At 38.5% G+C, this 20,674-nt stretch overlaps 1 protein-coding gene across 2 annotated transcripts in view; it reads right to left on the bottom strand.

Annotated features, from left to right (window-relative positions):
* slkb (STE20-like kinase b) overlaps positions 1-15,418 on the bottom strand; it is a 29,734-nt gene extending 14,316 nt beyond the window's left edge. Inside the window, exons 1-9 of one of the 2 annotated variants that reach the window (XM_073861069.1) lie at positions 14,636-15,418; positions 13,277-13,441; positions 9,388-9,436; positions 7,398-7,547; positions 6,289-6,361; positions 6,007-6,201; positions 5,824-5,905; positions 3,376-3,513; positions 1,990-2,814 (exon numbers count right to left, since the gene is read on the bottom strand). In XM_073861069.1, the coding sequence (XP_073717170.1) occupies positions 1,990-2,814; positions 3,376-3,513; positions 5,824-5,905; positions 6,007-6,201; positions 6,289-6,361; positions 7,398-7,547; positions 9,388-9,436; positions 13,277-13,441; positions 14,636-14,785 (1,827 nt within the window). In that variant the 5' untranslated portion in view covers positions 14,786-15,418. The remainder of the gene's footprint in view (positions 1-1,989; positions 2,815-3,375; positions 3,514-5,823; positions 5,906-6,006; positions 6,202-6,288; positions 6,362-7,397; positions 7,548-9,387; positions 9,437-13,276; positions 13,442-14,635) is intronic. The other variant, XM_073861071.1, reaches the window with a different exon arrangement.
* Positions 15,419-20,674: the final 5,256 nt, after the last annotated feature.

The following is a 20,674-nucleotide window of genomic DNA, read 5'->3' as shown; positions in this document are numbered from 1 at the left end:
TCACCATAAACAATCTGAAAACAGGGCTTTAAGTGTAAACTACCAAACTTGTCCTTTAAAGGTGGGATATATTTTTCTATTGAAAGGGCATTTGTTATTAGTTTTGTGATTTTAAAAGAATTGAGTGAAGAAGAAAGTATTAGTTGTTATGGTTATTTATTTAACATTTTGCCTTCGACTGAAATCAAAGCACACATTGTTTGAAATGGAAACAGTCTTAGTTTACTGTATACTGCAAGTTTCTTAAAAAAGTAGAAAATAAATAACTTAACAATTTTTTAGTCTAGTAATTCACAGCTCCAGACAAACTGACTGAAAATTTTAGTCAAAGGCCTGAAGAAAACTAAAATATTTGTATTATAGGCTTATTTTTGTTATAGGACCAGACAGAAGCTCAGGAGAATACATCTGCTATGACCTCGTAGTCATGTTAGAAATGTGAAAGTTAAAAAAAAATCTGCCTTGTTTTATTTGTTTTTTAATAAAAATAGAACGTTTAAGATTTAATGTTGTGGCAGATTCCTCCGTGGTATTGGAAGCGTTATTTTTCCAGGTATAGTATCCAAGTTTGAAATTCCAATATTGTGACAACACTAGCATGAACGGTATTTGGAAAATTATAGATTGCAACCGCAATATTGACTAGGGATAGGGAATATAGCTAAAAATTACAAAGAATAATTCACCAATACTCTAGGGCTGGGTTTCGATTCAAATTTCAAGAATTGATTCGATTCCGATTTTCAAGTTCTTAAATCGATTATTATCATTATTTGATTTGATTCGATCCGATCTTCGAGATTTAGATAAGTGTTTTTGAAAAAAGCCCGAAATGGTGCCAGATAGGGGTGCACAGAATGACCAAAAATCTATTCCATGAGTCATTTTATTTCACAGTAACAGTATATTTCATGGTATACATGTTTTTCAGTTTTTTGGATTATAAAAATGTGCAGTTATTTGCCACTCACTATAGCGTTTAACTGCTCACCACAGTTTTAAAATATGGACAATTTAAAGTTAATAATGTTAAAGTGAAAATGCCCAGAGGATAACAACAGATTAAGTCTTGATAGACAGAATTTTGTTTTTAATTGAGTTATTAATTTTATAGACTATTGAAGCTATAGTATGCATTGTATTTTGTATTTATGCATACATTACATTAAAAATAGGCAGTATGTAAAATGAATAGGGATAAATTTATGCACAAACCTACAGACAGGATAAATACCCGTTTATGAGAGAAGGAGCTCTATATAGATATTATGACGGGTGCTATGATGTGATGAAGTCTGTTTTAAGGTCTTGACGCTCTTTACTTCCTATTGCACATTAACATTTGCGTCTCTTTCTCGTCTTTCTGATCAAAGATGTTTGTACTATAAGCAAATTAGGCGTCAAACTACATCGCTCCAGCAGCGCACATGTCACTGATATAAACGAGAGTTTTGTCTTAGCTTGCTAAAAGTTCAGAAACCTTTACAACTATTAGCATTATGTGTAAGAAGAACTCTTTGGCGACCCGTTGCGCGTGCCTCAAGAAACCTCTGCCCGTCAGAGACCGGCTGCATGAGCACAAAGGGGGGGGGGGAGTGGGAGAGTTTCGCTGGAGACCCGCGGTGGATTCACTGCATGGCGCTTATTATAAAAATTAAACAAATAACTCGTTCATTTGTTATGAGTGGATTATTTTACATGTAGATCGCAGCTTTGAGCGTTTCTAGAGTTTTCAAAACAACCGCTTGCTTAGCTTTACTGACCGCTATGTTAGTTGTTTTAATGTCATTCCACCTTGTGCGCATGCGTGAATTCAATGACGAGGCAAGTTTAAGTTATTAATTATTAAATCGATTAATTGAGTTACGGATCGATCTTTAGAGATTAACATGAAAATCGATTCAGAACCGGTGAATCGATTTTTTTAACACAGCCCTAAAATATTCCTTGATGAAAAGACAGTCTTTAAGAAATTGAGTTGTTTCTTACCTGCCGAGCGGTGGATCCTGGCTCTTTGGATTTTATAAAGCTGGATACGGATAAGTTCAGGTCTATGCTGCTGTTCTCAGCCGCAGAACTAATTCCTGAATCGGAGTCCTCCTTTTTCTCGTACCTGCGTTTCACAGGGGTTTCTTGATCCTCCAGTGATGATTTCTCCTTTTCCTCAACCTTCTCTTCTTCCACAGAACCGGTTGGGCTAGGTACATCAGCTACAACCTTGATGACCTCATCTGTTTTAGTGGTTTCCTCTATTGGTTTCTCATCTGAGGCAGGCACTTCCTTTATGAGCTCACCATTGCCCATAATCTCTTTGCTTTCAGCAGGTTCAATCTCTTTCAGACCATCCAGAGTATCTCCCTGCTCCACTTCTGACACTTTCACCTCTTCTACGGGTTTGTCTTCGTTAGGTTTGGCTGGTGTCTCCTCTACCTGCTCCACTTCTGACACTTTCACCTCTTCTTCAGGTTTGGCTGGCGTCTCCTCTTCATGCACTATCGTGTCCACGGGCGTCGCTGGGGGAACAACTTCTGGTTCATCATCAGCTTTAGTTTCCTGAGGTTCCTTTGGAGAAACATCTACAGCTTGCTCTTCAACTCCTGGGGCTGTTACATCCTGTATGTGGTTCTCTGCCTTCACAGTTTCATCTTTATTTGTTTCTCCGATTATTACGCTATCATCTGGTAGTTTGGTAGTAGCAACCTCCTCAATCTTCTCAGGAACAGACTCCAAGATGGACGGCGATTGTGGAAGCTTCTCATCTTCAGAGCTTCCGACACTAACGTCAGACGATGCACGCTTGTGCCCTCGAAGAATCTGAGGAAAAACATTTTATATTATTTAGTGCAACCCTGGTGCCTCTTGGTTATGTTTCAGCTAAGTCAAAGGTAAATGTCAAGCCTAAGGTGTGAACCCATTTTTATGGTAATTAAATAGTCTGGGTGAGGCAGTGGGTGAGAGTAATGTTAATGGGATTGGTTGGTGAAACTCCAGGATGGGGGTGGCAGTGTTACTTCCTTTCAATGCTTTGTTTAAAATTGAGTGCAATGCTTTCTATTTAGGAGACTGCCCCTTAAAATGTGTATAAATGCAATGTAGGGCTACTGTAAGTCAGACTTGGTGACCGCAGCGCCCAAGCTCTACACTCAGATTTAAAGACCTCTTTCTGCAATAAAGACTACAGCTTGAGGAAATCCAAGTCTCCTGGTCTTTGCTAAAAAAAGGTTTCCAACAATACGCTTTATTTAACGTGTTATTTTAAGGGCTCATTGTTGATAGTTCATGCAGTATCCCATGTAAGTTCTAAACCCACAAATACTGCTTTACCAGCTCCAGTTATTAACTAAATAGGCAATAATGATTGCTATAATGTCTTACCACGTTTCCTTCATTATCTTCTTCCTCTTCTTCCTCCTTTAGCTCCTCTATCTCTTCTGTGACCTCCACCTCCGCTTTGGCCTCGGCGATGAGCTCCCGCAAGGGCCGGCTGTCAGTCACGCTACTCACAAACGGGTGCTAGAGAGACGACGGCAAAACAATCATATTTATAACACGTTCACAGAAAATAATACTAAGTTAAAGGCGCCAAGAAATGCAATTAAATAATCTGTTAAATTGTTCTCTGATATCTACATAGACTGTATGTGGCTTTATTCAGTGCAAAAATTAACCAGAGATGGTTTTACATGTCCATTTACAACCTTATTATTTGTGTTTAGAATGAAATTACCGCATTTGAATGAGTCATTAATAATACTGAGCTCTGCTCTGATTGGCTGTTTCTCAGAGCGGCTCATTTCAGTAGCTCTCTGTGTGTAAACAGATCTTATGTTTGAGCTTGTATCAGACGAAGATACAAAATGTTAGGAATTATCAATTGTTTGGAGATTGTTTATGGACGTTTCTGAGTGGTAAGTTTATGTTTTTTCGGTATGGACCTGCAAAACGTAACTGTAACGACAGTAGAGCCTAAACACTAGCATATAGCATTAAGTAGCATATAACGCTAACTCAGCAGTCACAACTTTGTTTTTAGCATTGTAACAACATTGTACTAAATTCAAATGTGTAATTTAATGTAAAGGGCGTAAATCTCGACCAGTGTTGGGGAAAGTTACTTTTTAAAGTAATGCATTACAATATTAAGTTACTCCCCAAAAAAGTAATGGCGTTACTTAGTTACTTTTGCTTACATTACTTTTGCGTTACTTTGCATTACTTTTTCTTATTTGGTTGAGGCTTGATCTCTTTCAGGCCTTTCAGGTGTTTTTTATAATTGCGAAAATGTCAAGCTCTGGCCTGCCATCTCCGTTTCTGACTCAAACTGTTCCCGCTCCGGCACACAGCGTGCATAATTCTGCGTTAATATGTTCAGCTTAATTCAGTACATTATTTTATTTTTAAATTGAATTAATTAAACTGAAAAGTAACTGGCATTACTTTTTTTTTTAAATATGAATGCGTAAATTCATAAAGTAATGCGTTACTTTACTCGTTACTTCAGAAAAGTAATATTATTACATAATGCGTTACCCCCAACACTGATCTCGACTGTAACATCACAGTCAATGTTATGTTGAGATTGGCCTGTTTTCCAGCGGCCTTCTGCATGCACATAAACAATAGTGTTTGAGGCTCACAGTTTGTCAATACCATGTACAGAACTATTATTATTCATCTATGCCTAGGTAAATACAGTTTTACATTTTACGGCACCTTTAAAATGTGAGCAAATGCTTTTTAAAAACAAACATTAAGCTATTTAGGACTTTAAGGCTATCTTCATACTGCAGGCGAAATTGGCCCATGCCTGACTTTTTTGCCCAAATGTGACTCCTATCTAATTTTATAAAAGTCTGAACAGCACATATCCGACCCAGGCCACTTTCAAATGTGGTCCTAAATTAGATACATATCTGATGTATTGCAAAGCGACTTTGTTTATTTCCGCAAACACAGTGCTTCGTCTTCAGCACATGCGGGTCACTTCAGAGCCGCATACGGTTCATACATGAGACTGATGGGAGTCGCATTTAGATAATAATGTAAACGACGCAAAAAAAAAATCTGATTTCTGCTAAAAGTCTGAAAAGAGCATTAAGACATGCAGTGTAAAATAATCCTTAGTGAACTAAGATTTCTCTTAAAAGCTGCCTTGAAACAAAGTGCAATGTAAACATAATGAGATGATTTGAGATCATAGATAGACAGAGAGACTGAAAGGCAGACACAGAGATTTAATTATATAACAATTTTCAGGTTAAAAATAAACAATAAATATATAAAGTGAAAGTGTATAATAAATCCTAAACCTGGGCAAGCAGAATGTACCAAAAACCAGCTATTTACATGAACAGGTCATAAAAATAGACGTAGAACGCAACTACGATTAATGTATCAAACACTTACCTTCCTTGGCTTTGACACGTGGTGCACACATTCAATAGATGATCTGAGAATATGCAGCTTTTTTGATATTATCAGTTTAATTGGAGGAAAATTTAAGTTGGGTATTTTTAACCCCATTCAGACTCTTTCAGATCTTCCCTAAACAGCTTGTACGCTTGAATGTGAAAATGTTTGTGTGGCTGGTCTACTTAAAGCCTTTGTTAGAAAATCTCCTTTGCTGACGTCTATCCCAGAGCGGAAAGTGTCTGACGCTGATACTTATATACAAACAGCTGCGGACTCCATCGGCAGGAACGGTCACCTGGACCGGCATGTGGTCGAGCAGACAGTTGTAACAAAGGCCTTTAAGAGCTATGAGGAAGTTTTGTGACTGCTGTAAAGTATCTCGTATGATCAATATTGAAACAATTGATTTACCTGAAGAAGCTGGGCTGTGCTCCACCTGTTGTCTACGTTCTTATCCAGCGAGTGCTTTAGGAAGTCTTTAAACTCGGAAGACCTGTAATGGCATTGTCATGTCTCTCTTAAAAAGTGTGCAAAACAAAAAAAAACACCACCCAAACTAAGCTAAAAATAAACACCAATTTCTCAGTCTGTTACCATTTTGAAGGCTGTTGGAGGGTAGGCGGATCAGCTTTGGCGATCTTCAGCAGAACTCTCATTGGGTTCATCTCATGGTTGGGCGGTTCAATCTGAGCCAACTCGATCAAAGTGACTCCCAGAGACCAAATATCAGCTTTATAGTCATACGGCCTGTCCTTAGACGTCTCGCACATCACTACCTCTGGGGCCATCCTGAGCGAGAGGTGACAGAGAAATATCAATAAGCCATGCTAATGTGTACGAGCACATTTATATATTTTATTTTTACTCTTGACTTACCAGTAAGGGGTTCCAATGAAGGAGTCTCTTCTCTGGATTGTCTTTGTGTTTTTGGCAGAAACGCCAAAGTCCGCTGACAGATAAAGCAAAAGATTATAGGTTTTTGTGCACAGTTATACTCTCCAAAAAAAACCCTGTGAGCATTGTAAGACATCACAGGTACTGTCCCAACACAAAGACAGTTTTAGATACTAACATTTTAGCCAAAACCAGGTATCACATGTATGTATTTTCCAAGCACATAGGCAATCCCATAATGCATTGCATGTGATCACTAAAAAATACATTTCAGAAATGCTGATTATAAATATATTTGATTAGAAAAAAAATCTCTGTATTCAAGAGAAAAATTGCTTTCCTCAGTTGCAGACCACTACTAGGTTTTTAAACAGTAATACTAATCAGTAATACATATTGTACAATATGCACAATGTATCACTGTGACGTCCACACGTGGGCACCTGCACAGGTGAATTTACATTTGGTCAATGATGTAATGCTTAGGTCTACCTGATATGCAAATTACCCTCCTCAATCTTCTCTGAGTCTGTGCACAATGTTATTATGTGACTGTGGCTATGACTATAGTAGCTCTGGTACATTTTAAATCAAAATGCTCTCTATATTGATGATCTTGAATGTTTTCTAGGCCCTGCAGACCTCCGGTATATCCATGTATACTGCAGTATGCAAATAAGTGGGTGTGGCTAACTCAAACAAAGGGCTCCTGCAATGTAGACAAAGTATGAAGCTGTGTGTAAGACTGAGATTGCCTAAGAAACGAAGAATGATAAACACACAGATCAGGAAGACCCATAAGCGAATCCCAAGGAAGGGAAAATACGCTGTATTGTGGTATATATTGTAATTGTACGCAATAGTGCCTACCCCTATTGCAAAGTGGTGTACTGATGTAGTTGTGCCAAATACATGTAGCTAAAAGCAACAAAACACTCCACAATCACATAACCTTGCAATAAATTAACTAAACTGTATATAAAATGTCTGTATATAATGTCTGTATATAAAACGGTTACTTCAGTCATGCCTATAGAAGTCCTCTGTGTGGTTCGATCACTGTAACGCGGTTAACCAAAACACAGGCTTACCCAGTTTGACATCTCCATCCAGTGTGAGCAGTATGTTACCCGCCTTCAGGTCTCTGTGGATGACTTTGTTGTTGTGGAGATACAGCAGAGCTTCCAACACCTGTTTACACACCACCCGGATCTGTGGCTCTGTTAGAGGCCTTTCAAGCTCTGAAAACACACACACGACAACATAAATTACAAAAAGTGGCCAAATAACTTAGACCATTTTAATATAATACCATTTTATAATGAAACAATATTTTATTATATTGTGTCTTAGTATTGTCCCCATTTAATGACAACATGCACTTTAGCTAGCATAGACTGAGAAAGTTTCTAATATTTTAAAAAATGCTAGGTTGAACTAAACATTTGGGTTCAGGTACACGGCAGACAGTTAAAGGAATAGTCTACTCATTTTCAATATTAAAATATGTTATTACCTTAACTAAGAATTGTTGATACATCCCTCTATCATCTGTGTGCGTGCACGTAAGCGCTGGAGCGCGCTGCGACGCTTCGATAGCATTTAGCTTAGCCCCATTCATTCAATGGTACCATTTAGAGATAAAGTTAGAAGTGACCAAACACATCAACGTTTTTCCTATTTAAGACGAGTAGTTATACGAGCAAGTTTGGTGGTATAAAAATAAAACGTTTCGCTTTTCTAAGCGGATTTAAAAGAGGAACTATATTTTATGGCGTAATAGCACTTTTGGGAGTACTGTATATATCTCTGTTGACATTTGAAATCACCTAAACAAACACATCCCTACCACAATAGAATCTGGACATTCTTTTGATAGACCCGCCCCACACATACGCAACTCAGGCAAAGATGTCTGATAGTAGACATGCCTCTTACTGCTGATTGGCTACAATTGTATTTTGGTACTCGGCCCGAATCCCTTTTCCAAAGTGTTCTGCAAAAACCACGCACCCTGCCTTCAACAAACAAGACTGTTTTCCCAGAACAGTGTTCCTGTGGCTTAAAACCCGGAGTGGGGGTGCACGGCCAAAAATTGTTGCACAAGGTTGAGCATTTTGTATTTCCGGTATTTTTTTTACACTGCCAAAAGACGATCTCTTTGGAAATGTACAATGTTTTTCCAGAGAGTTATTGATCAACGAGTGTTTTGGTGGTATTCAAGTAAATGTTTTTTTGGTTTCTAAGTTGGGTGTGTAAGATACCAAATCCAATGTTATGTCATATTAATCAGTGTCTTGTTGACTAAAACATAGCATCATTTTGAAATATGTCTGCAGCTTTCAGCAACATTTTTGATAGGCTTGAAAATATTTTGATCCAGCGGGGTTAATTGTAACGCTGTGTTACAACTAACCCCTCAGCACTTACGATATGAAAACCGCTAACGTTAGCGTAATTCTTGCCGTTGTTTAAAATAGGCTACACATGAATGATTGCTTGCTGCCAACAAAATAAATGTGCCTGTCTTATCAAAAATCGTGTGTCAAATTTATTTTTTGTTCATATCTTTAATATTGATTGAATAAGGTCACATCAAAGATTGAAATCATAATGAAATGAATGGCTAAAATCAGACTTTGATGCTCATTATCTCAGAATTTGATTTTGAAACTGTAGCATGGCTATTACAGATTGGGTCACATATAAAAAAAATGTTTTGTCATAATTGTGCTGCTTTTTCTCACATATTTAGACATTTGTATCCATTTATAATTGAACTATTGTTAGAAAAGGGCTGGATGAATGAATACAGTGTGGATACCTGTCTATTATAGACAGATATATAAACAATATCCACTTCAAGTATATAGACAAAATAGTAAATAATTGTATTTAGTAAATAATTGTAATAGTATAATATTTGCCTGCAAACTTCATTTTTAGCAAGTCTGATCACTTTTCTGCCAAATGCATATACATAAATGTAAAGAATTAAGCAAGTATTATAGTAAATGGAAAAAAGTGGTCGATGAACAAGTGACCTTTTTCAGAATAATCAGATGCTTTGTGTGCACTTACCGAGCATAACCGCATCTACAGCTCCACCGCCGCAAAACTCGATCAAGATCTGCGAAAACAAGCATTACATGCACAAGATAAGAAATCAGCAGCCATGTTACATTGCGCAAGACAGACTCTGCGAATGGCAAATGTTTTTTTTATAAGATATGATGTTTATCCTCTTGTCCTAACATTAAACCCATCTACATGCCAGACTAGCTTTATTCATTCATGAAACCATATTAGCTAGTCAACTTGCTTGTAGGGATTATAGAAGGGTCTTTTTAGTCCAGGGCCGGCACAACATTTTATGACAGAAATCAGCCGGGCTATAATTGGTCAGCAAAACCGCATCGCAGTGCTATGATTGGTCAGTAAATGCTGTATTGCAGAGCTGTTATGGTCAACTAAGCTACACTACAGGGCTATTCAACAAAGCTGCATTGCAGAGATCCAATGAACCAAAGAAGCTGTATTACAGGTTCTTTCATTGGTCATTGAAGCTGCATCCCATTGGTCACTGAGAATCCATTGCAGAGCTACAATCGGCCAATAAGGCTGCACGGCAGAGTTGTGACTGGTCGAAGAAGTTTGTACGACTTGAAGGCTTTCATAACTCAATATGGTGAAGGACATAAGAGGATCGAGCAGGCATGTATGAGCACATGAGGAGGGATGAAGGGTTTCACACATCAAGTCCTTTTTGTCATAATAGGATTAAGAGTTTCCACAAACCCTATTTGGACATCTGGAGAGAGTAGCAGGCTCATACAGAAGTCAAATGGGGAACAAACAAAACATAATGAGAAAAAATCCTAGTAATAATCACATGATGTGCTTAAAGATCTGCACCAGTAACTGAAAGGTTATAGGTTCAAACCCCTAAAAGTCATGAAGAAACTTTAAAAAGACAGGACCAAAGCTAGTGTACCTTTCAAACAGCATTAAAGTCTAAATCCTGCACTATTGTGTAATGTAGATGGATGTTGTGTTGAGAACAGTCAAAGCCATTCATGCATCGAGTTGCTGGGTTGTTCTATTGTGGGCGAGTTGTTGGTTTAGACCGGCGACGGTGAAAACACAATAGCCCACACAGAGCGGTCGCACAGTCAGAGAATTACAATGGCCATATTAAATGCACAATAGGAGACTTCCTTTCCTACCGTAAAATTATGCGTCTGTCAATCAATTTCAATGCCTGAATAAACTCTATACCCTTCAAGCCAACATGAAAACAAAACTGACCCTACAGCATTCCCTAATATTCATTTCTGGTTGTATTGTGGGACAAAAAAAATACAAATTTCTCTGCCTTTAAAACTACTTGCCTTATCGAATGACATCATCAAGGCCACTTAAGTTTACAGAAGTCAAATAAGATGATAAACTTGTTTCGATTTTAAGTCAACTCTACAAACATACGTAAATGAAAAAATACCCATTTTACTGTATTTGTAATTTTCTTTATATTATACATTAAAGGGCACCTATCATGCCCATTTATACAAGATGTAATATAAGTCTCAGGTTTGGCCAGAATGTGTGTGACGTTTCGAATCAAAATACACCACAGATCATTTATTATATCATGTCCAAAATGGCCATGTGTGGGTGGGAAAACTACTGGCGCTTTTCCATTGCATAATACCCCACAGTTTGGTTTGGGTCAGGTCGGGTCAGCTCACCTCACTAGCTTTTCCAACAAGTTTAGTAACACTTTGGAGTGGGAGGGATTATAGGCGTGTGGTTATATTTGCGCTGCCTTCTGCTATGACATCATACAAGTGAGAGCATCGTTATACATTGCCATACATTCATTTATTTCCTGCTGGAAGTAGCCATCAGAGGATGGGTATATGGTGATTATAAAGGGACGGACATGGTCAGAAACAATGCTCAGATAGGCTGTGGCATTTAAATGATGCCCAGTTGGCACTAAGGGGCCTAAAGTGTGCCAAGAAAACATCCCCCACACCATTACACCACCACCACCCCCAGCCTGCACAGTGGTAACAAGGCATGATGGATCCATGTACTCATTCTGTTTACGCTAAATTCTGACTCTACCATCTGAATCCGGTCCAACCGTCCAATTTTGGTGAGCTCGTGCAAATTGTAGCCTCTTCTTTCTATTTGTAGTGGAGATGAGTGGTACCCAGTGGGGTCTTCTGCTGTTGTAGCCCATCCGGCTCAATGTTGTGCGTGTTGTGGCTTCACAAATGCTTTGCTGCATACCTCGGTTGTAACGAGTGGTTATTTCAGTCAAAGTTGCTCTTCTATCAGCTTGAATCAGTCGGCCCCATCTGACCTCTAGCATCAACAAGGCATTTTTTCCCACAGGACTGCCGCATACTGAGTGTTTTTCCCTTTTCACCCCATTCTTTGTAAACCCTAGAAATGGTTGTGCGTGAAAATCCCAGTATTAACTGAGCAGATTGTGAAATACTCAGACCAGCCCAACTGGCACCAACAACCATGCCACGCTCAAAATTGCTTAATTACCTTTCTTTCTCATTCTGACATTCAGTTTGGGGTTCAGGAGATTGTCTTGACCAGGACCACACCCCTAAATGCATTGAAGCAACTGCCTTGTGATTGGTTGATTTGATAATTGCATTAATGAGAAATTGAAAAGGTGTTCCTAATAATCCTTTAGGTGAGTGTATGCGGACGTGCCGCCACAAACTGCAAATCTGTTACAATGTTCCTGATTCTCAACCTGTGGATGTTTTTCATCGCTAAAAGGGAGTTTGGGAAATTATAGCAGAGCACAGATGACAACAGGTTTACTCAAAACACTGCAATCTAGCATGAAGGTAAAGCTAATCTTTTACATTATAGCGAAGACGCTGGTAGTGACGATTCTCTCAGACCAATCAGCGATCTACAGTGTTCTCGTGTCACATTTTGGTATCAGCCCGGGTCGCTTGGAACCCCGACCGAGGTGGTACTAAAAAAATATCGGGTACTACGTACTGCACCCAGTGGAAAACCCCCAAAAGTAAGCTGACCCGTGGGGGACTATGCAATTGAAAAGTCAGTCAGTGGCAGTGGGCGGGGCTTTATCAGTGTGATGTCACATTAACAAGAAAATCAAAACAGCATGTCTAATGAGACTGCTTTGGTTTAATGGGGATTAAAAAAGGATTTTTTTCTTTGTAGAGTGCTTGTGGTCACACAATGCCAACACACATTAATGTCCTAACACTTTGTAAAAGTGGATTTTGCATAATACGTGCCCTTTAAATTTAAAGACAGCCATTATCAATACCATCTATTGTTTATCTTGTTCTAGCGATAATCTAGTTAAACAATCCTTGAATCAGAGCCAATTGAAACCACACCTCCATCTCCATAAGGACGTGGGCAATGCCAATATCTATTTCCTGGTGCACGACAGGTCAAAAAAAATCTCTACATCTCCACAAACACACAATGTACACTAAACATATAGGAACAGGTACTGACAGAGTATTATGTTACCTGTCTTCTCAGGTATTCATGACTGAGCTCACATCAAAAGAAAATATCATACATTTGATGAGCTGACAGAGTTGACTGAATTTTACGTCTGAAAGATTTAGTTTTTGTCATTCGCATTTGCATGTCAGATTAGAATAGGATGCAAATTCTCTCACAAACCAGTTTCAAATGTAAATAACAAAGCAAAGCCAGACAGCAATGATCTGCATGCCACTTCAACCTTATTTAAAACCTTCCCAGCACAGGAAGGAAGAGGCTGGAATCAACAGATCCAGGTGGAAATGGACTAAGCACTACTCTTTGATCCATTTCCTTTGGCTTTTGCAGAAAACAAGGGTTATGTAGACACCATTTGAACTATTAGGAGACATGCTATACAAGACTGAATGAAAAAAAGTCACCAAGAAAATAAATCCAAACTCACCCAAAGTTTGGCTTCAAAATAAAAAGCGTCAAGTAGTTTGACGATATTTTCATGATCGCATGATGCCAGGATGTCGATCTCCACCATATAGTCTTCCAGTTCATCTTCAGATTTGGTGTCGATCACCTTCGCAGCAGCAAAGATGCCCGTTTGCTTGTTCTTAGCCTAAAGCGTGTGAAAGAAATTTCATGAGAAACCAAGTTGTCGATACAGCCTTATATATATATATAAAAGTATGTAAATATGTTGTTGTAAAAAAAAGTATGTGCATAGTGTGTGAACAAAAGATCCTTATACAAACCATAAAATTGTTGGCAGACACTTTGGTAAACATTGCTGGTGATAAGAACGAAAAACTGTTGATGTTTGTACAGTGTTATCTGATTAGCAAACTACATACGTGTTCTCAAACATAAAATGTTTACCATTTATTCAATATGTTTACAGCTTAAGTATATACATAATGCACAACCATAACCAGCAAAATGTAAAGGGCTGGTTAAAGGTAAATATGTTTTATTAGAAGTGTATTTAGCCATCAAGTGTCATTTATTTAAATGCGCCTTCATTCTATAGGGTCACACTGAACTATTTCACTCAATACGTTTTTTTTACTTGGGTGGTTATTAAGCTATGTATCATACTGGTGAAAAATTAACCAGGGCAAAGTCTGTTGGTTTATTACATGATGATGATGTGGAATAATAAAATATGAAATGTTTTAAAAGTATTTTACCACAGTGCGTGATGCAGCTGATTTCAATGTGTAACAAAAAAGGGCCAGCACCAAGGACAAAAACACTTCAAGACACAACCCACTCAAACTTCAACAACAGAAACAAAAAAATACCATTTAAAATAAAAGTCTGGGATTGCAACATGGGTCTCTGGAATGTGTAATTGTTTGTAATTGCTTAAAGGCATGGGGCGGATCTCAGTCATGATCAAAAAAAGAAGTTTATGGACTATAAAATTCTGTAAAGCCTCTCAAGCTTGACTTTTTAAACATTACTACATCAAACTGACTGCATTAGTCTGGTGCACCCATCTCTAAATCACCTTTACCCACTTACAAACCAACCAACCAATGGAGCAGACATTCAAAAACCCACCAGAAAACAATAAACCAAACACTTGTTACAAGATGAGGTCATATGAATGACAACCAGTGGCATGTGGCTGATGATGTCACACTGGTGACGTCAAAACGCACAAAGACTCATGAAACTTTTGCACTTTAATTTGTTAGTGTTATATTATAAATGCATTTTTACACAAATCGTATGCAATAACGTTTCCATTCCTTATCACATGGAAAATTCAGAGGTCCCAATAATGCTTTTAAGACTTTGATTTTACCTTGTACACCTTCCCGAAAGCTCCATCCCCGAGTTCTCCCACGATCTCCCAAATTTCCTCCGGGTTCGTGTCCCTGTGCACGTGATCATACTGTTTTTTCTTCTTCTCTGAGCCCAATCTAAAGATTTTTCGGAAATTAAAGAAGGACATAACCAGATCTTTTTTTCTGCTCCTTTGACATGTAAATGGGTGTAATGCAATCGTTACTGCATTCACATTGCAATCCAATACTATTTAGTCTCTTGTTTACTCAAAAAATCGCTAACGTCCAATGTTTGTCTTTGCATGCTATAACAAAATAACTTGTTATATTGCTTTAGTAGTACGGCAATGCAATAATGCCCAGACAAAGAAACGCTGATTCGCTGAGGTCTCGCGTCCAGTGGACCGTGTATTATAAAATAAAAATGTTGAAGTAAATTAGTGTCGACGCGATCTTTAGCAGAGCTGTAACGTTAGTTGACTAAATCCGTCGTCTGGGTTTCCCAGAATAGTCGTGAGGTTGTTGTTGTTCTTGTTCCTCGGAGTTTCATGGACATGATCCATAAAAAACATCCAGCTTCTTTCTATACCCGTTTAAATGACAGAAAACTTAAAAAAAACACCTTACGATCGCAGTATCCCGTCACACATGAACTAGTCGTGGATTAAAAGAGAAAGAGCTACAAATGCATGTAATCAAAACAATAGATTTTGTTTGGTGAAACTATGCGCCTCCTGTGCGCGGCGCGTCTAATCTAGCGGATTTGCTGGCTGTCTGTGCGCGTTCACGAGGTGATGCGTATTCTTCGTTGGATTTCAGATCTGTACTGTACGCGTGCGCTTTAGTGTCGCCTGCCGTTGGGGAGGCCAACAAATCAGTGTTATCTTACTTTTTATATACATAAAAACATCACAAAATATAGCTGCAAGCAGCGATGCCGGGGTCAAGCCGAAAAGGGCAGAAAAGGATGTAAAATTGAGATTGGATAAGCAGATTGAAGAACCTAAGTAAACCTAATAATTTTAGATGAAAACACAAAAAAGTTATCAACAAAAATAATCTAAGTTCTTGTCTACTACAATCGTCCTTCTGTTATTGACAGTCATGAAACATTAGAGCACTGATGGACATGTGAGTGGTGTTTGCAGTGGCAAAACATGGGTCACATCATGTTACAACAAGTTTAATAACTCAAAAGAGACCATCCCCGTGTCTCTACGATGTTTTGATGCTGAGATATAGCTTTTGCAAAAACGGTCGATAAGGTATTCTCAATGGTTGCTAGGGAGTGAATTGGCAACCACCAGTGATTATAGTCAAAGCCATGAAAGGAATAATCCATGATGACTCATGGTTTTAGATGTGTTGTTGCAGTAGTTTTAGGCAAAAATACTATATTCTATCTCAAAACCAGTAGGTGGCGCAATGAAAAAATTGTGCATGCAACATCAGGTCATGATTGTGTTACATCTAGCTAGTTTTATGACAATACACTTTAGTTTAGTTAAGAAACAGTTGTATGACCATAAGGCTGGCTTGTTATCAAAGGTTTTGTTCAATTATAAGGCCATCTAGTGGTGCAAGCACACAATTTTTTTTGTGTTGCCTCAGAATGTGCTCATGCATCAGCGTATCAAATCTGGTGAAAAAATATATTTTCGTTACGAAGTTACAACCATTTATGTGTAAAAAACACAAAATTTGAATGTAATTTTTCGTTTTTTTGCAATTTTCGGCCATTTCTGATGAAAATTTTAATATAATGCCAATAGAACTTTTTGTTCAGAAGGTAAGGTTAGTTTCTTCCTATGGTGTTTTCGAGACGATCGGAATAACGCTCGCGGAGATATTCACGCGTGTTTTTTAAGCTCTATTTTGCTGCGCAGGGTTAACCGTAAGGCGAATTCTGGCATGTTTGGTATCGTTGGACTCGGCAACTATTCAGAACTCCAAAGAAACAAGTCCTGTGAAAAAACTTTGCTCACAGCCAAAGTTATTGGCATATAAAACATTTGTCTGGCCACTAGGTGGCGCTGCAACAAAACTGTGCATGCACCCTCAGTTCCTGACTGGCATCACAAGTACTAAGTTTCGTTTCAATGGGCCTTAGTCTGTCAAAGATACAGCTTAATATCAGTTTTTTTGCGCTCTACGTAAAGTTCGTTAAGGCGGTATACGACAACGGATTGATGTATCAAAATTCTTTTGATAACTTTTTGCCCTGAGCGTCTCTAGATGACACATACCGATTTTCGTCGGAATCGGACAAAAGCTGTAGGACGAGTTCAAAAAAGTAGGTTTTACGAATAATTCAAAATGGTGGGAAAATGAAGGCGATTCGGTCACTTCGAATCGCCTTGAGCCAAGGAATCAGAGGAAGCAAGAATTTTGTTTCTAGGACTTACGGATCAGAAGTTATAAGTAAAAATATAAGTGCAAATTTGGACTGTTGGTGGCGCTAGCGGGTTAGACATAGAGACTCCAAATTTGCTGTGGGGACACATTGTAGTGTCCTTTATAAGTGTGCCAAATTTCATAACTTTCCTACGTACGGTTCTATGGGCTGCCATAGACCGCAATGGCGGAAGAAGAACCAGAATAACAATAATAAGAAATATAGCTGCAAGCAGCAATGCCGGGGTCAAGCCGAAAAGGGCACAGAAGGATGTAAAATTGAGTTTGGATAAGCAGATTAAAGAACCTAGGTAAACCTAATGATAACGGATAAAAAACCAGCAATGTAACCAACAAAAATAATCTATGTTCTTGTCTACTGTGATCGTCCTTTTGTTATTGACAATCATGGAACATTAGAGCCCGGAAGGACATGTGAGTGGTTTTTGCAGTGCTAAAACGTAGGTCGCATCATGTTACAGCAAGTTAAATGAGTCAAAAGAGACCACCCCCGTGTCTCTACGATGGTCTGATGCAGAGATATAGCTCTTGCAAAAAACGGTTGATAAGGTATTCTCATTGCTTGCTAGGGATTGAATTGGCAACCACCAATGATTATACTCCAAGCCATGGAGGAATAATCAAGGAATAATCCATGAAGACTCATGGCTTTAGATGTGTTGTTGCAGTAATTTTAGGCAAAAATAGCCATTTTCTATCTCAAAACCACTAGGTGTCGCTATGACAAAACTGTGCATGCAACCTTAAGTCATGACTGTGTTACATCTAGCTAGTTTCATGACTATACACTTTAGTTTAGCTATAAAATTGTTGTATGACCATAGGGCTTGCTTGATATGAAAGATTTTGTTCAATTATAGGGCCACCTAGTGGTGCAGGCATACCATTTTTTTTGTGTGGCCTCAGACTGTGCTCATACATCAGCGTATCAAATCTGGTGAAAAAATCTCTTTTCGTTGCGAAGTTATAACCATTTATGTGTAAAAAATACAAAATTTAAAGGTCATTTTTCGTTTTTTGCAATTTTCTGCATTTTCTAATGGAAATTTTAATATAACGCCAATAGAACTTTTTGTTCAGAAGGTAAGGTTAGTTTCTTCCTATGGTGTTTTCGAATCGATCGGAAAAACGCTCGCGGAGATATTCACGCGTGTTTTTTAAGCGCTATTTTGCTGCGCAGGGTTAACCGTAAGGCGAATTCTGGCATGTTTGGTATCGTTGGACTCGGCAACTATTCAGAACTCCAAAGAAATAAGTCCCGTGAAAATACGTCAATCGGAGCCAAAGTTATAGGCGTGTAAAGCATAAGTCTGACCACTAGGTGGTGCTGTGACGAAACTCTGCAGGCACCCGTAGTTCCTGATTGGCATCACAAGTACCAAGTATAGTGTCAATAGGCTTAAGTTTGTCGAAGATACAGCCTCAAATCCGTTTTTTTGCGCTCTATGTAAAATTTGTTGACGCGGTTTACGGAAAAGGATTGACGAATTGACATGAATTCCATAACTTTTTGCCGTGAGGGTCTGTAGATGCTACATACCGATTTTCTTGGAAATCGGGGAAAAGCTCTAGGACAAGTTCGCAAAAGTAGGTTTTACGAATAATTCAAAATGGCGGAAAAATTTTCATGACGGAAAATGACGTCATAGGGTCCAGTCGAATCGTCTTGAGCCAAGGAATCAGAGGAAACAAGAATTTAATTTCTAGGACGTACGGGTCAGAAGTTATAAGCAAAAACGTAAGTGCAATTTTGGACTGTTGGTGGCGCTAGCGGGTTAGACATAGAGACTCCAAATTTGCTATGGGGACACATTGGACTGTCCTTTATCAGTGTGCCAAATTTCATAACTTTCCTACGTACGGTTCTATGGGCTGCCATAGACCGCAATGGCGGAGGAATAATAATAATTATTATTATAAAAAGAAAACTAACGGATACAATAGGGGTCTTCGCCCATTCTGGGCTTGACCCCTAAAAATATAGCTGCAAGCAGCAATGCCGGGGTCAAGCCGAAAAGGGCACAAAAGGATGTAAAATTGAGATTGGATAAGCAGATTGAAGAACCTAGGTAAACCTAATAATTTTAGATGAAAAAACAAAAAAGTAATCAACAAAAATAATTTAAGTTCTTGTCTACTGCAATCGTCCTTCTGTTATTGACAATCATGGAACATTAGAGCACTGAAGGGCATGTGAGTGGTGTTTGCAGTTGCAAAACATGGGTCACATCATGTTACAACAAGTTTAATTAATCAAACGAGACCATCCCCGTGTCTCTACGATGTTCTGATGCAGAGATATAGCTTTTGCAAAAACGGTTGATAAGGTATTCTCAATGGTTGCTGGGGAGTGAATTGGCAAACACCAGTGATTATAGTCAAAGCCATGAAAGGAATAATCCATGATGATTCGTGGTTTTAGATGTGTTGTTGCAATAGTTTTAGGCAAAAATACCATATTCTATCTCAAAACCAGTAGGTCGCGCAATGACAAAATTGTGCATGCAACATCAGGTCATGATTGTGTTACATCTAGCTAGTTTTATGACTATACACTTTAGTTTAGTTAAGAAACAGTTGTATGACCATAGGGCTGGCTTGTTATCAAAGGTTTTGTTTAATTATAAGGCCATCTAGTGGTGCAAGCATACAATTTTTTTTGTGTAGCCTCAGAATGTGCTCATACATCAGTCTATCAAATCTGGTGAAAAAATCTCTTTTCGTTACGAAGTTACAACCATTTATGTGTAAAAAACACAAAATTTGAAGGTAATTTTTCGTTTTTTGCAATTTTCGGCCATTTCTGATGAAAATTTTAATATAACACCAATAGAACTTTTTGTTCAGAAGGTAAGGTTAGTTTCTTCCTATGGTGTTTTCGAGTCGATCGGAAAAACGTTCGCGGAGATATTCACGCGTGTTTTTTAAGCGCTATTTTGCTGCGCAGGGTTAATCGTAAGGCAAATTCTGGCATGTTTGGTATCGTTTGACTCGGCAACTATTCAGAACTCCAAAGAAGCAAGTCCCATGAAAATACGTCAATCGGAGCCAAAGTTATAGGTGTATAAAACATTTCTCTGGCCACTAGGTGGCGCTGCAACGAAACTATGCATGCACCCTCGGTTCCTGACTGGCATCTCAAGTACCAAGTGTCGTGTCAATAGGCCTAAGTTTGACGAAGATACAGCCTAAAATCTGTTTTTTTGCGCTCTACGTAAAATTCGTTAAGGCGGTATACGACAACGGATTGGTGTATCGAAATTCTTTTGATAACTTTTTGCCTTAAGTGTCTCAAGATGATACATACCAATTTTCGTGGCAATTGGACAAAAGCTCTAGGACGAGTTCGAAAAAGTAGGTTTTACGAATAATTCAAAATGGCGGAAAATTTTCATGTCGAAAAAAGACGCCATAGGGTCCAATCGAATCGTCTTGAGCCAATGAATAAGAGAAAGCAATAATTTTGTTTCTAGGGCTTACGGATCAGAAGTTATAAGCAAAAACATAAGTGCAACTTTGGACTGTTGGTGGCGCTAGCGGGTTAGAGATAGAGACTCCAAATTTGCTGTGGGGACACATTGGACTGTCCTCTATCAGTGTGCCAAATTTCATAACTTTCCTACGTACGGTTCTATGGGCTG

Source organism: Misgurnus anguillicaudatus, chromosome 3 (assembly GCF_027580225.2).
Source record: "Misgurnus anguillicaudatus chromosome 3, ASM2758022v2, whole genome shotgun sequence".
NCBI classification, from domain to species: Eukaryota; Metazoa; Chordata; class Actinopteri; order Cypriniformes; family Cobitidae; genus Misgurnus; species Misgurnus anguillicaudatus.
This window is presented reverse-complemented; position numbering and strand designations above follow the sequence as displayed.